Raw genomic sequence first — 14,972 nt, 5'->3', positions numbered from 1 at the left:
GGAAATGATGATCATCAGTTAAATTGTTATGGCTTAGGTGAGTAAGTGTCTGTTGCTGTCTAAGTAAATAAAATATTTATGTTAATTCCTTTTATTTGGCGATTTGTATAATTTATGGGTGAAAACACAATTTGTGCTGCTTTTTAGTATTTCCTGACAATTGTGACTCATATGAAGGACCACACAGTGTGGAATGCTTTACCACTATTTGGAAATCGAAAGGTTGTTTAACTGAAGGAACAAAAGCTCCAGTTAAATTGGTAAAAAATGAAACAGAAGCCCTGGATTTGCTTAATGTGGAGTATGTAATCATTGCTTGTTTATATTTCTTACAGCTTCTATAAGTAATGTTTTATTCACAGTGAGATTTTTATTACCTTTGAAACAATTCGAATGCATGCTGATGGTGGTAACAAAGATAAAGGATTGGAATGTTATGGAGTTGGTTTGTATTTCTTGGATTTGTGTTGTTTATTGGAGAATTCTTACAATACTGCATTTTACTTTAGTTTATCCCGAGAATTGTGATTCATATCACGGATCTCATTCTGTTGAATGTCTTGTAACAATCTGGGAAGAAGTGGATTGCAAGGTTGAAGGTTATAGATATCCTGGCAACCTCACAGTTGAAGATGTTGATGCATTGACATCTTTGAATTTGACGTGAGTTAAGTAATTAAAGAGAATTTTATATTGAAAGTATATATATAATTTTTCTATAGAGCTGTAAGGGAAAACATGGAAGGTGTAAAATTTTCAGCAGATGATGGAAGTGATGATCATCAATTGAATTGTTATGGCTTAAGTAAGTTTTAGCAAACAACCTTTTGTTTTTTGTCTAAATATTATTTTAATTGTTCCAGTATTTCCTGAGAATTGTGACACATATTATGGGCCACACAGTGTGGAATGCCTTACAACTATCTGGATATCAAAAGGTTGTTTAAGTGAAGGAACAAAAGCTCCAGTTAAATTAGATCATGCTGAAAAAGAAGTGTTGGATTTGCTCAATGTAAAGTAAGTATTTATGGAACAATTTGAAACATTGTTTATCATTAGGGCTGTAGAAAAGTTAAAAGTTAACCGGTTAAGGAAACCTATTCGGTTAACCGCTAACGGAAAGTTTAAGTCGTTAACCGAACTATGACGTCTTAGGGCATATACGTATATCAATATCTGTTTTATTTACTTGAAATACACTTGTTCGCGTTCGTTGTTTGGTTCTTCGCAATAAGACAGAGTGCACAGGGACGCTGTTGCTTTGATCGTGCCCTTCACAACGGCGATTACGTGGTCAATCTTGATTGTTAATACCGCAGGGTAACTAGTTTTGCAACATTATATTGGCGTAATAGACAACTTAAATGTTTTCCTCAGCCAAGCAGCATGTTTATTACGAAATAGTAGGCATTCACTTGTGAATTAATTGCATCATAATAGTGATTGTTTGACCTGGCAATTGATTATTTGTGTCATAATTGCAATTCACACGTTGATAATTTAGTTGGCAAGTGCTTTAAAACAGGTTTAAATACGAATGAGAAAGCGTTACTTTGACGTTAAGAACAACTTGCCGTGTATTGCAACCATAGGCCATACGTACATTGTGAAGTTGCCTTTAAATTCGCCAAAGAAAAGCGATAAACAAGACGCTTTTATTAGGATTACACTTGTATCTGTTAACCGATTAGCCGGTTAAAACTAAACGGTTAACGGTTAAACGAAAAAAAGGGATAATTCACAGCCCTAATTTTCGTTCATATGTGTAATAATTTTTGTTTGATTTCACCACAGAGACGTTTTGGACAATTTGGAATTAGTTCAACTGGAAGCTGATGGTGGTGACAAGGATAGGGGCTTGGAATGTTATGGAATTGGTTTGTGTTTGTTTAGTTTTTTTTTTTTTTTAGATTAATATTCCTTACCATTGTGTTTTCTTACAGTTTATCCTGAGAATTGTTATTCGTATCACGGACCTCACTCCATGGATTGTCTCATCGCAATCTGGGACGATGTGGGTTGTGAGCACAAGGGGTATAGATTTCCCAACAACCTCACAGTTCCTGATTGTGAATCAATGAAAAACTCAAATTTGACGTGAGTTTAATTTAAAATAATCCTGAACATTTAATAAAATATGTTCATACACAGAGCAATAATAAAAAACATGGAAGATGTAAAATCAGCAGGTGATGATGGAAATGATGATCATCAATTGAATTGTTACGGAATTGGTGAATAAATTGTCTGTTGCTGTTTAATTAGTTACAAATCTTGTTTAAATTACTCCTGTTAGATTTGTAACATTCATGTCTAAAATCAACATTTTTTAAAAGTATTTCCTGACAATTGTGACTCGTATAACGGACCACACAGTGTCGAATGCTTTACCACTATCTGGGAATCAAAAGGTTGTTTAGCTGAAGGAACAAAAGCTCCAGTTAAATTGGTAAAAAATGAAACAGAGGCCCTGGATTTGCTTAATGTTGAGTATGTAAACATTGCTTGTTTATATTTCTTACAGCTTCTATAAGTAATGTTTTAATCACAGTGAGATTTTTATTACTTTTGAGACAATTCGAATGCATGCTGATGGTGGTAACAAAGATAAAGGATTGGAATGTTATGGAGTTGGTTTGTATTTTTTAGATTTGTTTTGTTTATTGACTTATTCTTACCATCGCTGCATTTTATTTCAGTTTATCCTGAGAATTGTGATTCATATCACGGACCCCACTCTATTGATTGTCTCATCGCAATCTGGGACGATGTGGGTTGTGAGCACAAAGGGTATAGATTTCCCAACAACCTCACAAAACCTGATTGTGAATCAATGAAAAACTCAAATTTGACGTGAGTTTAACTTTGTAATAATCTTGAACATTTAATAAAGTATGTTCATACACAGAGCAATAAGAGATAACATGGAAGGTGTGAAATCAGCAGCTGATGATGGAAATGATGATCATCAATTGAATTGTTACGGAATTGGTGAGTAAATTGTCTGTTGCTGTTTTAGTAAATACAAATCTTGTTTAGATTACTCCTGTGCGATTTGTAACATTTATGTCTAAAAACAACTCTATTGTTTTTTTAGTATTTCCTGACAATTGTGACTCGTATGAAGGACCACACAGTGTGGAATGCTTTACCACTATCTGGGAATGGAAAGGTTGTTTAGCTGAAGGAACAAAAGCTCCAATTAAATTAGTAAAAAATGAAACAGAAGCCTTGGATTTGCTTAATGTGGAGTATGTAAACATTGCTTGTTTATATTCCTTACAGCTTCTATAAGTACTGTTTTAATCACAGTGAGATTTTTGTTAACTTTGAAACAATTCGAATGCATGCTGATGGTGGTAACAAAGATAAAGGATTGGAATGTTATGGAGTTGGTTTGTATTTCTTAGATTTGTGTTGTTTATTAAAAAATTCTCACCATACTGCATTTTATTTTAGTTTATCCTGAGAATTGCAATTCATATCACGGACCTCATTCTATTGAATGTCTTGTAACAATCTGGGAAGAAGTGGATTGCAAGGTTGAAGGTTATAGATATCCTGGCAACCTCACAGTTGAAGATGCTGATGCATTGAAATCTTTAAATTTGACGTAAGTTGAATATTTAAGGAAAATTTGATATTCAAAATACAAGATTTATTTAGAGCTGCAAGAGAAAACATGGAAGGTGTAAAATCTTCAGCAGATGATGGAAGTGATGATCATCAATTGAACTGTTATGGCTTAGGTAAGTTTTAGCAAATATTCATGTGTTTTGTCTAAATATAATTTTGATTGTTCCAGTATTTCCTGAAAATTGTGATACATACTATGGGCCACACAGTGTTGAATGCCTTACAACTATCTGGATATCAAAAGGTTGTTTAAGTGAAGGAACAAAAGCTCCAGTTAAACTAGATCATGCTGAAAAAGAAGTGTTGGATTTGCTCAGTGTAAAGTAAGTATTTACGGAACAATTTGAAACATTGTATTAACGTTTATATATGTAATAATTTTTGTTTGATTTCACCACAGAGAGGTTTTGTACAATATCCAATTAGTTCAAATGAAAGCTGATGGTGGTGACAAAGATAAAGGATTGGAATGTTATGGAATTGGTTTGTATTTGTTTTATTCATATTTTGTTTAGTTTAATATTCCAAATCATTATGTTTTCTTTCAGTTTATCCTGAGAATTGTGATTCATATCATGGACCCCACTCTATTGATTGTCTCATCGCAATCTGGGACGATGTGGGTTGTGAGCACAAAGGTTATAGATTTCCCAACAACCTCACAATTCCTGATTGTGAATCCATGAAAAACTCAAATTTGACGTATGTTTAATTTTGGAATAATTTTGAACATTTTATAAAATATGTTCATACACAGAGCAATAAGAGATAACATGGAAGGTGTGAAATCAGCAGCTGATGATGGAAATGATGATCATCAATTGAATTGTTATGGCTTAGGTAAATAAAAGGATCGTTGCTGTTTTATTAGAAACAAATTGTGATCAAATTACTTCTGTGCGATTTGTAACATTTATGGGTGAAACAAACAGTTTGTGTTTATATTTTTAGTATTTCCTGACAATTGTGACTCGTATGACGGACCACACAGTGTGGAATGCCTTACCACTATTTGGAAATCAAAAGGTTGTTTAACTGAAGGAACAAAAGCTCCAGTTAAATTGGTAAAAAATGAAACAGAGGCCCTGGATTTGCTTAATGTGGAGTATGTGAACATTGCTTGTTTATATTTCCTACAGCTTTTATAAGTAATGTTTTAATCACAGTGAGATTTTTATTACCTTTGAAACAATTCGAATGCAAGCTGATGGTGGTAACAAAGATAAAGGATTGGAATGTTATGGAGTTGGTTTGTATTTCTTGAATTTGTGTTGTTTATTGAAGAATTCTCACAATACTGCATTTTATTTTAGTTTATCCTGAGAATTGTGATTCATATCACGGACCTCATTCCATTGAATGTCTTGTAACAATCTGGGAAGAAGTGGATTGCAAGGTCGAAGGTTATAGATATCCTGGCAACCTCACAGTGGCAGATGTTGATACATTGACATCTTCAAATTTGACGTGAGTTGAGTATTTAGGGTGAATTTCGTGTTTAAAATTTATATACTATTTTTCTATAGAGGTGCAAGGAATAACATGGAAAGGGTAAAATCTTCAGCTGATGATGGAAGTGATGATCATCAATTGAATTGTTATGGCTTAGGTAAGTTTTAGCAAACAACCTTGTGCTTTGTCTAAATATTATTTTATTTGTTCCAGTATTTCCTGAAAATTGTGATACATACTATGGGCCACACAGTGTTGAATGCCTTACAACTATCTGGATATCAAAAGGTTGTTTAAGTGAAGGAACAAAAGCTCCAGTTAAATTAGATCATGCTGAAAAAGAAGTGTTGGATTTGCTCAATGTAAAGTAAGTATTTATGTAAAAATTAGAAGCATCGTATTATCGTTTATTACTTTAATCATTTTTGTTTTCACCACAGAGAGGTTTTGGACAATTTTGAATTAGTTCAAATAGAAGCCGATGGTGGTGACAAAGAAAGGGGCTTGGAATGTTATGGAATTGGTTTGTATTTGTTTGTTTTGTATTTTTGTTATAAGGTACAAATTTATATATTTGAAACATACCACAAAAATGTAACAGCATAAATCCAATATTGTAACTTTTACACAACACAAGTTATCCTACAGAGTACAAAAGGGCAATAACTTAGTTTTACGTATGGGTCTTCGCGGCAATCAGCTACATAAACCTTACCGACCATTTTTATTTTTGCTGTAATATTTTTAATCTAACTGAGTAGTAGTCTATCTTAACTATTTCTTAGATTCTCCACAGACAAACATATCACCTGTTACGACATAGTACAGATTTACAGGAAGGTTGTTTCTGTTATAATACGAATGAATTAAAATTAGGTTTGTTTGCGACCTAATAAGATCTGACAAAGCGATTATTTCAATCACAATAGCGTTTCAAGCTTTTGTTTTTTCAAACTTACCATTTTTGTAACTAATTGAATGTTTGCTCTTATTTTTACAGTCATAATTGGCTAGTTTTAATGATGTTTTACCAAACGCTTTACAATGATGTATTGTTGTTTAGACAAGAGTTAAAAAAAATTGTCAGAGCAACTGTTAAAACGATTTTTAATTTTGACTTTTTAATCGAACCTTGAATTATTTCAATTTTTCAAATCATTATGTTCGTCACATTTTAAAGAGTGATGGAAGAAGTTTAGTTGGAATTTACTATTAAAAATCTCTAAATGGTGGCCGGTTAATCATCATAGCTAACCAATGTGCTTACTTTGCTTAAACCCAACCTCATGTAACTCAGTTTATTTCTCTCTTGTATATCTTCTTTACTTAGGTCTAAACTATGCCTACGTAAACAACAATTACACAACTGAAAACACATACAGATAAATGAAACAGTGCGATAACTGCAGTGTCTAGTTGCAGAACATGAGTTTAGACAGTTACTTTCCACAACTTCCGTGATACGGGATTGTTGTTTTAGATACGCCGAAAGAACGATCTAGAAACTCAAACGCACCAAACATATGTATTGGAAATAACACCTTTTTTCGCATGGGTGCATGAGTTTGTGACAGTGTTCCATTTTAGTTTATCCTGTGAATTGTAATTCATACTACGGACCTCACTCTATGGATTGTCTCATCGCAATCTGGGACGATGTGGGTTGTGAGCACAAAGGTTATAGATTTCCCAACAACCTCACAATTCCTGATTGTGAATCCATGAAAAATTCAAATTTGACGTGAGTTTAATTTTGAAATAATATTGAACATTTTATTAAATATGTTCATACACAGAGCAATAAGAGATAACATAGAAGGTGTGAAATCAGCAGCTGATGATGGAAATGATGATCACCAATTGAATTGTTATGGCTTAGGTGAATAAAATGTCTGTTGCTGTTATATTAGGAACAAATTTTGTTTAAATAACTTCTGTGCGATTTGTAACATTTATGTGTAAAATCAATTTGTGTTTATTTTTTTAGTATTTCCCGAAAATTGTGACTCGTATAACGGACCACACAGTGTGGAATGCCTTACCACTATCTGGAAATCAAAAGGTTGTTTAACTGATGGAACAAAAGCTCCAGTTAAACTAGTAAAAAATGAAACAGAAGCCTTGGATTTGCTTAATGTGGAGTATGTAAACATTGCTTGTTTATATTCCTTACAGCTTCTATAAGTAATGTTTTAATCACAGTGAGATTTTTATTACTTTTGAAACAATTCGAATGCAGGCTGATGGTGGTAACAAAGATAAAGGATTAGAATGTTATGGAGTTGGTTTGTATTTCTTGGATTTGTTTTGTTTTTTGAAGAATTCTTACTACTGCCTTTTGTTTAGTTTATCCTGAGACTTGTAATTCATATCACGGACCTCACTCCATGGATTGTCTCATCGCAATCTGGGACGATGTGGGTTGTGAGCACAATGGTTATAGATTTCCCAACAACCTCACAATTCCTGATTGTGAATCCATGAAAAACTCAAATTTGACGTGAGTTTAATTTTAGCGTAATCTTGAACATTTAATAAAATATGTTCATACACAGAGCAATAAGAGATAACATGGAAGGTGTGAAATCAGCAGCTGATGATGGAAATGATGATCATCAATTGAATTGTTATGGCTTAGGTGAGTAAAATGTCTGTTGCTGTTTTAGTAAATACAACTTTTGTTTAAATTACTTCTGTGCGATTTGTAACATTTATGTATAAAATCAATTTGTGTTTATTTTTTTAGTATTTCCTGACAATTGTGACTCGTATGAAGGACCACACAGTGTGGAATGCTTTACCACTATTTGGAAATCAAAAGGTTGTTTAACTGAAGGAACCAAAGCCCCAGTTAAATTGGTAAAAAATGAAACAGAAGCCCTGGATTTGCTTAATGTGGAGTATGTAAACATTGCTTGTTTATATTTCTTACAGCTTCTATAAGTAATGTTTTAATCACAGTGAGATTTTTATTACCTTTGAAACAATTCGAATGCAGGCTCATGGTGGTGACAAAGATAAAGGATTGGAATGTTATGGAATTGGTTTGTATTTCTTGGATTTGTGTTGTTTAGTTGACAGATTTTTACAAAACTGCATTTAATTTTAGTTTATCCCGAGAATTGTGATTCATATCACGGACCTCATTCTATTGAATGTCTTGTAACAATCTGGGAAGAAGTGGATTGCAAGGTCGAAGGTTATAGATATCCTGGTAACCTCACAGTGGCAGATGTTGATACATTGACATCTTCGAATTTGACGTGAGTTGAGTATTTAGGGTGAATTTCCTGTTTAAAATTTATATAATATTTTTCTATAGAGGTGCAAGAAATAACATGGAAAGGGTAAAATCTTCAGCTGATGATGGAAGTGATGATCATCAATTGAATTGTTATGGCTTAGGTAAATTTTAGCAAACAACTTTGTGTTTGGGCAATATATAATATTAATTGTTCCAGTATTTCCCGACAACTGTGACACATATTACGGACCACACAGTGTTCAATGTCTTACAACCATCTGGGAATGGAAAGGTTGTTTAAATGAAGGAACCAGAGCCCCAGTTAAATTAGATCATGCTGATAAAGAAGCTGTGGATTTGCTCACTGTAGAGTAAGTTTGTTTGCAGTTATCTGTAATTTGATGTAATTAACCTTTTATTTTCCTAAATTGTTAACCTTAACTTTAGTGGGGTTTTGAAGAATTTTGAATTAGTTCAAGTTGAAGCTCATGGTGGTGACAAAGATAAAGGATTGGAATGTTATGGAATTGGTTTGTATTTCTTGGATTTGTGTTGTGTATTGACTTTTTACAAAACTGCATTTAATTTCAGTTTATCCTGAGAATTGTAATTCATATCACGGACCTCACTCCATTGATTGTCTCATCGCAATCTGGGACGATGTTGGTTGTGAGCACAAAGGTTATAGATTTCCCAACAACCTCACAATTCCTGATTGTGAATCCATGAAAAACTCAAATTTGACGTATGCTTTATTTTAAAATAATCTTAAACAGTTAATAAAATATGTTCATACACAGAGCAATAAGAGATAACATAGAAGGTGTGAAATCAGCAGCAGATGATGGAAGTGATGATCATCAGTTAAATTGTTATGGCTTAGGTTAGTTTGAAGCAATTAGATTAATAAGCTGCAGCTTGAGTTGTTAAGGTGTGTTGCTCTCACTAGGTGTCGCTTGGAAGTTGTTCTGTTTTAAAATTATTGTTTAATTCTCAGTCCTTTTGGTATATCTAGCCTCGATTATAAGAATGACTCAGCTAGTTTTAATTCTGTGTTAAAAAAAGAAGATCTTTATTGTTGATTCATATTTAACCGTATATAGACTGCAGCAGTGAACATGACTACTTTAATGTACTCTGCATGCCATATTAAAAAAATATATATAAACAACATAAGTAATTTGTATAAGAGTAAAAACATACCTTAAAACTGCGATTTCTTAAAAAGATGTTCACTGCACTCAATATATAACTCAGGGGCGGGCAACTTCTCCAGTCGGTGGGCCTGATATGGGAAAATAACATAAATGGCGGGCCGGATTCATGAATCAATACATTAATCGCAGATCGCGAAAAAAACCGGGTAGGAGCACGCTGAGTAATATGCAAGAATAAAGCAGACGCGTCGTAAAATAAACACGTCTTGAACCTCAATGTCTCAGAAGTAACACTGCTGTATATTTACGATGTTTTCCCCAGCCAAACAGAATGTTTTTTACGACATAGTAGGGATTCACACGTGGATTCATTGCATCATAATAGCGATTGTTTGACCTGGCAATTGATTACGACATAATACCAATTTACACGTTGATTATTTAAGTCATAACAGCAGTTGTCCCCTTGAATATTTAACCTGCAAGTGCTTGAAAATAGGTTGGATATTTGCCTTACTTTCACGTATGTGCATTAAAGTACAGATAATTTGCAAAAAATACTTCGTACACCCGTAAAGTAATGCCTCGATTTAAAAACTTACTGACAGCAAGGATAGCATAGCATCTCATAGGGAAAATAATTTATTCAAAACATGTTTTCAGTTTTATTACATTTAAAATAATTTATAGAAATTCCCATCCGTTGCAACACACTTCCAACTAAAAATGCGTTAATCGCCAGCCTCACTTCCAAGATCTCAAACTTTATCGCGTCTGACGATCATACAGTATTGCCGCCATGCGTTTCTGACGTCACACGGACGAAGTGCGTTCAGCTTGTATGCACAGGAAATAAAAACGGTTTGCTTGTCCCAATCAAGATTATTGCCAAATAACAAATATCTGCCGATTATAACAACTTTAAAACCTAAATAAAAGGTCATTATACCTGGCGCAAATATAAACCGCTTTTCGGCAGAAAGGCGTAGTTAATATAGAATATAGTAGGGTGGGGGAAGATGGGACACCTTTTTATCCTATTTTCTCGTCACACGGATTTGGCCCGCGGGCCGTAAGTTGCCCGTCCCTGATATAACTGGATAAAGCATGCGGTCAACTGTAGTGGTTGTATGCTTCCTGTTTCACACAATATAAATGGGTCAGCTTGTCAACCAGAACAATATATAGATAATATTTGGTCATTAACTCCATGGTAAATGTAAATTGTATTTATGAAACAAGAAATGTCTTAAAGTTAAATGTTTGTTGCTCTTTATATTTATTACAGGTTTGTTTATCTTTTTACCATGCAAAGAAGTACTGTAACTCATGTTAGATTGCATACCCTGCATACCTACCAACGGTGCATAACATTTATGTATAAAAAATAATTTGTTTTTTAGTATTTCCTGAACATTGTGACTCGTATGAAGGACCACACAGTGTGGAATGTCTTACTACTATCTGGGAATCAAAAGGTTGTTTAACTGAAGGGACAAAAGCTCCAGTTAAATTGGAAAAAAATGAGACAGAAGCTTTAGATTTGCTTACCGTAGAGTATGTAAACATTGCTTGTTTATATTTCTAAAAACTTGTGTAATATAGAATCACTTGGCCATGATATCTATATTTTGCCTCAATGTGTACTTAGTTGTAGCTTTACCCCTCTCTTTTTTGTGTAATGCTCTATTGTGTGAATGTGAACGTATACCGCTTACCCAATACATTGCACTTTCTATAACTAATATTTTAATCGCAGTGAGATTTTTATTAATTTTGAAACAATTCGAATGCATGCCGATGGTGGTAACAAAGATAAAGGATTGGAATGTTATGGAGTTGGTAATTAAAATTTTGTTGTTTTTTTTTATAGAAAATCAAAGGTAAATAATTTTTGTAGTTGATCTAATCAATTTTGTATTTCATTTTAGTTTATCCTGATAATTGCACTTCATATCACGGACCTCATTCTATCGATTGTCTCATCACAATCTGGGAAACAGTGGATTGCAAGGTTAAAGGTCTTCATTATCCTGGCAATTTAACAACTGCTGATGCGGATGCTTTGAAGTCCATGAACTTGACGTAAGTTAATTTGTGGATAATGTTTATTTATTTGTTTAACTTTTTAAATTGTCTTACGCAGAAATGTCTCAGAAAACATGGAAAGTGTAAAATCAGCAGCTGATGGTGGAAACAATAATCATCAAATAAATTGCTATGGGTTAGGTATGTGTGTGCAAAATACAGAAATGTATTTGACCTGTTTTTTCTTCTCTTTGTTTTTGTATAATAAATTTATTTATTTTGTTTTATTGGTAAGTATTACAATGTGTTTTTTTATTTAGCATTTCCTGAAAATTGTAGCACATATTACGGACCACACAGTGTGGAATGTCTTACCACTATCTGGAAATGGAAAGGTTGTTTAGGTGAAGGAACAAAAGCTCCAGTTAAATTAATAACAATTGAAAAAGACATCATCAATTTGCTCAATGTGGAGTAAGTGTATATTTTTTTGGAAAATATTCTGAAGTATGATTATCCTTTTAAATTTGTTGTTTCAACCACAGTGAGGTTTTAGATAATTTTGAAACTGTTCGAATTGAAGCTGATGGTGGTGACAAAGATAAAGGATTGGAATGTTATGGACTTGGTTTGTATTTCTTGGATTTGTGTTGATTATTCAAGAAATCCCACAATACTGCATTTTATTTTAGTTTATCCCGAAAATTGTGATTCATATCACGGACCTCATTCTATTGAATGTCTTGTAACAATTTGGGAAGAAGTGGATTGCAAGGTCGAAGGTTATAGATATCCTGGAAACTTTTCAACTGCTGAAGCTGATGAATGGAAAAGTTTTAATTTGAGGTTAGTTGTAGTTATTTTAATGAGTAATATATTTGAGAATTTTTTATTTATTAATTTTTTTTTTATGTATCTCAGAGCTGTAAAGGAAAACATGGAAAGTATAAAGTCAGCAGCTGATGAAGGAAATGATGATCATCAATTGAATTGTTATGGAATAGGTAAAATAGATTATTAGTTAGGTATATAATGATAATAAATTCATATATAATAAAGTATATGAAATATGTATTCGAATCATAAATAATATGAAGTTTATGATTAATTAATCAATTTGCTTCTTTTAGTATTTCCTGAAAATTGTGATACATACTATGGACCATATAGTATAGAATGCCTAACCACCATCTGGAAATCAAAAGGTTGTTTAAGTGAAGGAACAAAAGCTCCAGTTAAACTATCAGTTGCTGAAAAAGACGTGTTTGACTTGCTTGATTTAAAGTAAGTTTTTTTCCTTGTGATGTGAAAATTGATTGTTATTCTATTAATAATTTTATCAACACAATATTAAAAGTTAATTTTGTAGAGAGGTTTTGGATAACTTTGAATCAGTTCAAGTTGAAGCTCATGGTGGTGATAAAGATAGTGGATTGGAATGTTATGGAATTGGTTTGTATTCTGTGGTTGGTTGGATTGGATTAAGTTGTTGTGTGAATGTTTTCTTATAGTATATCCTGATAATTGCACTTCATATCACGGACCTCACTCCATTGAATGTCTCATCACAATCTGGGAAGAAGTGGATTGCAAGGTCAAAGGCTACAGATATCCCAATAATCTCACCGTTTCTAATGCGGATGCTTTAAAAACCTTAAATTTATCGTGAGTGATATTTCTTCAAATAATTGTTTCTTATTTTACAATTCCAATGGTACACAGAGCAATAAGAGATAACATCGAAAGTGTGAAATCAGCAGCTGATGATGGAAATGATGATCATCAGTTAAATTGTTATGGAATAGGTATGATTGTTTATTTTATATTTGAGCAAAATAAGTTATGTGAATATGTGTATTGTTTCACAACTTGGGTATCATAACTTGTTGTTTTGGCAAATATTTTAAAAATTGTCTTTGAAAAATGTTAATCAAAGAGTGTTTGATATTTTAAGTAATCTTTTATTAACTGCATTTCAAATTTAGCTTTGTTTTATTGTAAGTGTTTTAGGTGGTTTATTACAAAGAATTATGTAAACATGTATTATGCCTTTTTCTTACCGAACATGTTGTATTGTTAGGGTCAATATAAAGGTATGAATCACTGTATGATCAGTTTTATAAACATACCTTAAAGGTTTGGTACTGCCAACATATTTGTATTTTACAAAGTAATATTATCTCTTTTTAGTTTTTCCTGATGATTGTGACACATATCATGGACCACACATTGTGGAATGTCTTACAACTATCTGGAAATCAAAAGGTTGTTTAAGTGAAGGAACTAAAGCTCCAGATAAACTAGATCATGCTGAAAAAGAAGCTTTGGATTTGCTTAATATACAGTAAGTCCTTATAAAAGTAAATATTTATGTTTTTGCCATTCGTGCAGTAGCAAAGTTAAACTTTCAACTTTAGTGAGGTTTTGGATAATTTCGAATTAGTTCAAGTTGAAGCTCATGGTGGTGACAAAGATAGAGGATTGGAATGTTACGGAATTGGTTTGTACTTTTTTAATAATTTTAATGCTTGAGAATATATAGATTTTTTAATTTTTTTTTAAATTGTCTTTTACCTTAATTTCTTACTTCAGTTTATCCTGAGAATTGCACTTCATATCACGGACCCCACTCTATTAATTGTCTTATTACGATATGGGAAGAAGTGGATTGCAAAGTCAAAGGTTACAGATATCCTGGCAATCTAACAACTGCTGATGCAGATGTTTTGAAATCTATTAATTTGACGTAGGTTGAATTTTCAAATTTATTAAAAGCATCCAATAAATAATTTATTTTTTTAGAGCTGTAAGAGAAAACATGGAAAGTGTAAAATTAGCAGCAGATGGCGGAAATGATGATCATCAGTTAAATTGTTATGGCTTGGGTAAGTTACTGAATGTTTAGTCTATGTCAAGAATGTTTTTGGTCAGTTTGGCAATATTTGCTCTATTTTTTCCAGTATTTCCTGAAAACTGTGACTCATATTATGGACTATATACTGTGGAATGCCTTTCCACTATGTGGGAATGGAAAGGTTGTTTAGGTGAAGGAACAAAAGCTCCTGTTGAACTAAACACAGCTGAAAGAGATTTTTTGGATTTGCTCACTGTAGAGTAAGTTTGTTTGCAGTTATCTGTATTTTAATGTAATTAAACTGTTATATTTTAAATTGTTAACTCCAACTTTAGTAAGGTTTTGGATACTTTCGAATTAGTTCAAGTTGAAGCTCATGGTGGTGACAAAAATAAAGGATTGGAATGTTATGGAATTGGTTTGTACATTATTACCACCGTTGCTATTTGTGGATGTTGTCCTACTATTGTATTACCTTTCAGTTTATCCTGAGAATTGTTATTCATATCATGGACGTCACTCTATCAATTGTCTTATCACGATATGGGAAGAAGTGGGTTGCCAGATTATAGGTTATAGATATCCCAACAACCTTACAGTT

General features: G+C 32.9%; 1 protein-coding gene across 50 annotated transcripts in view; it reads left to right on the top strand.

The window, feature by feature from the left end:
• The window catches only part of LOC108950895, a 32,555-nt gene that overhangs the window by 7,849 nt on the left and 9,734 nt on the right, over positions 1–14,972 (top strand). For 15 of the 50 annotated variants that reach the window (XM_026840178.1, XM_026840181.1, XM_026840177.1 and 12 more), the window contains 56 exons: positions 510–663; positions 723–805; positions 864–1,017; positions 1,795–1,877; positions 1,944–2,097; positions 2,152–2,234; positions 2,337–2,490; positions 2,552–2,634; positions 2,700–2,853; positions 2,909–2,991; positions 3,098–3,251; positions 3,313–3,395; positions 3,460–3,613; positions 3,667–3,749; positions 3,806–3,959; positions 4,037–4,119; positions 4,185–4,338; positions 4,394–4,476; positions 4,588–4,741; positions 4,803–4,885; positions 4,950–5,103; positions 5,163–5,245; positions 5,302–5,455; positions 5,529–5,611; positions 6,676–6,829; positions 6,885–6,967; positions 7,076–7,229; positions 7,291–7,373; positions 7,435–7,588; positions 7,644–7,726; positions 7,835–7,988; positions 8,050–8,132; positions 8,198–8,351; positions 8,411–8,493; positions 8,550–8,703; positions 8,780–8,862; positions 8,924–9,077; positions 9,133–9,215; positions 10,893–11,046; positions 11,249–11,331; positions 11,421–11,574; positions 11,636–11,718; positions 11,838–11,991; positions 12,063–12,145; positions 12,210–12,363; positions 12,439–12,521; positions 12,648–12,801; positions 12,887–12,969; positions 13,029–13,182; positions 13,240–13,322; positions 13,708–13,861; positions 13,935–14,017; positions 14,110–14,263; positions 14,320–14,402; positions 14,478–14,631; positions 14,707–14,789. In XM_026840178.1, the coding sequence (XP_026695979.1) occupies positions 510–663; positions 723–805; positions 864–1,017; positions 1,795–1,877; positions 1,944–2,097; positions 2,152–2,234; positions 2,337–2,490; positions 2,552–2,634; positions 2,700–2,853; positions 2,909–2,991; positions 3,098–3,251; positions 3,313–3,395; positions 3,460–3,613; positions 3,667–3,749; positions 3,806–3,959; positions 4,037–4,119; positions 4,185–4,338; positions 4,394–4,476; positions 4,588–4,741; positions 4,803–4,885; positions 4,950–5,103; positions 5,163–5,245; positions 5,302–5,455; positions 5,529–5,611; positions 6,676–6,829; positions 6,885–6,967; positions 7,076–7,229; positions 7,291–7,373; positions 7,435–7,588; positions 7,644–7,726; positions 7,835–7,988; positions 8,050–8,132; positions 8,198–8,351; positions 8,411–8,493; positions 8,550–8,703; positions 8,780–8,862; positions 8,924–9,077; positions 9,133–9,215; positions 10,893–11,046; positions 11,249–11,331; positions 11,421–11,574; positions 11,636–11,718; positions 11,838–11,991; positions 12,063–12,145; positions 12,210–12,363; positions 12,439–12,521; positions 12,648–12,801; positions 12,887–12,969; positions 13,029–13,182; positions 13,240–13,322; positions 13,708–13,861; positions 13,935–14,017; positions 14,110–14,263; positions 14,320–14,402; positions 14,478–14,631; positions 14,707–14,789 (6,636 nt within the window). Of the gene's footprint in view, positions 1–147; positions 302–362; positions 446–509; positions 664–722; positions 806–863; positions 1,018–1,794; positions 1,878–1,943; positions 2,098–2,151; positions 2,235–2,336; positions 2,491–2,551; positions 2,635–2,699; positions 2,854–2,908; positions 2,992–3,097; positions 3,252–3,312; positions 3,396–3,459; positions 3,614–3,666; positions 3,750–3,805; positions 3,960–4,036; positions 4,120–4,184; positions 4,339–4,393; positions 4,477–4,587; positions 4,742–4,802; positions 4,886–4,949; positions 5,104–5,162; positions 5,246–5,301; positions 5,456–5,528; positions 5,612–6,675; positions 6,830–6,884; positions 6,968–7,075; positions 7,230–7,290; positions 7,374–7,434; positions 7,589–7,643; positions 7,727–7,834; positions 7,989–8,049; positions 8,133–8,197; positions 8,352–8,410; positions 8,494–8,549; positions 8,704–8,779; positions 8,863–8,923; positions 9,078–9,132; positions 9,216–10,892; positions 11,047–11,248; positions 11,332–11,420; positions 11,575–11,635; positions 11,719–11,837; positions 11,992–12,062; positions 12,146–12,209; positions 12,364–12,438; positions 12,522–12,647; positions 12,802–12,886; positions 12,970–13,028; positions 13,183–13,239; positions 13,323–13,707; positions 13,862–13,934; positions 14,018–14,109; positions 14,264–14,319; positions 14,403–14,477; positions 14,632–14,706; positions 14,790–14,972 lie in introns of all 50 variants that reach the window. The other 35 variants (XM_026840206.1, XM_026840201.1, XM_026840188.1 and 32 more) reach the window with 28 other exon arrangements.

Source organism: Ciona intestinalis, unplaced genomic scaffold, assembly GCF_000224145.3.
Source record: "Ciona intestinalis unplaced genomic scaffold, KH HT001147.1, whole genome shotgun sequence".
Classification (NCBI taxonomy): domain Eukaryota; kingdom Metazoa; phylum Chordata; class Ascidiacea; order Phlebobranchia; family Cionidae; genus Ciona; species Ciona intestinalis.
The sequence above is the reverse complement of the archived record's forward strand: the minus strand, read 5'-3'. Positions and strand labels throughout refer to the sequence as shown.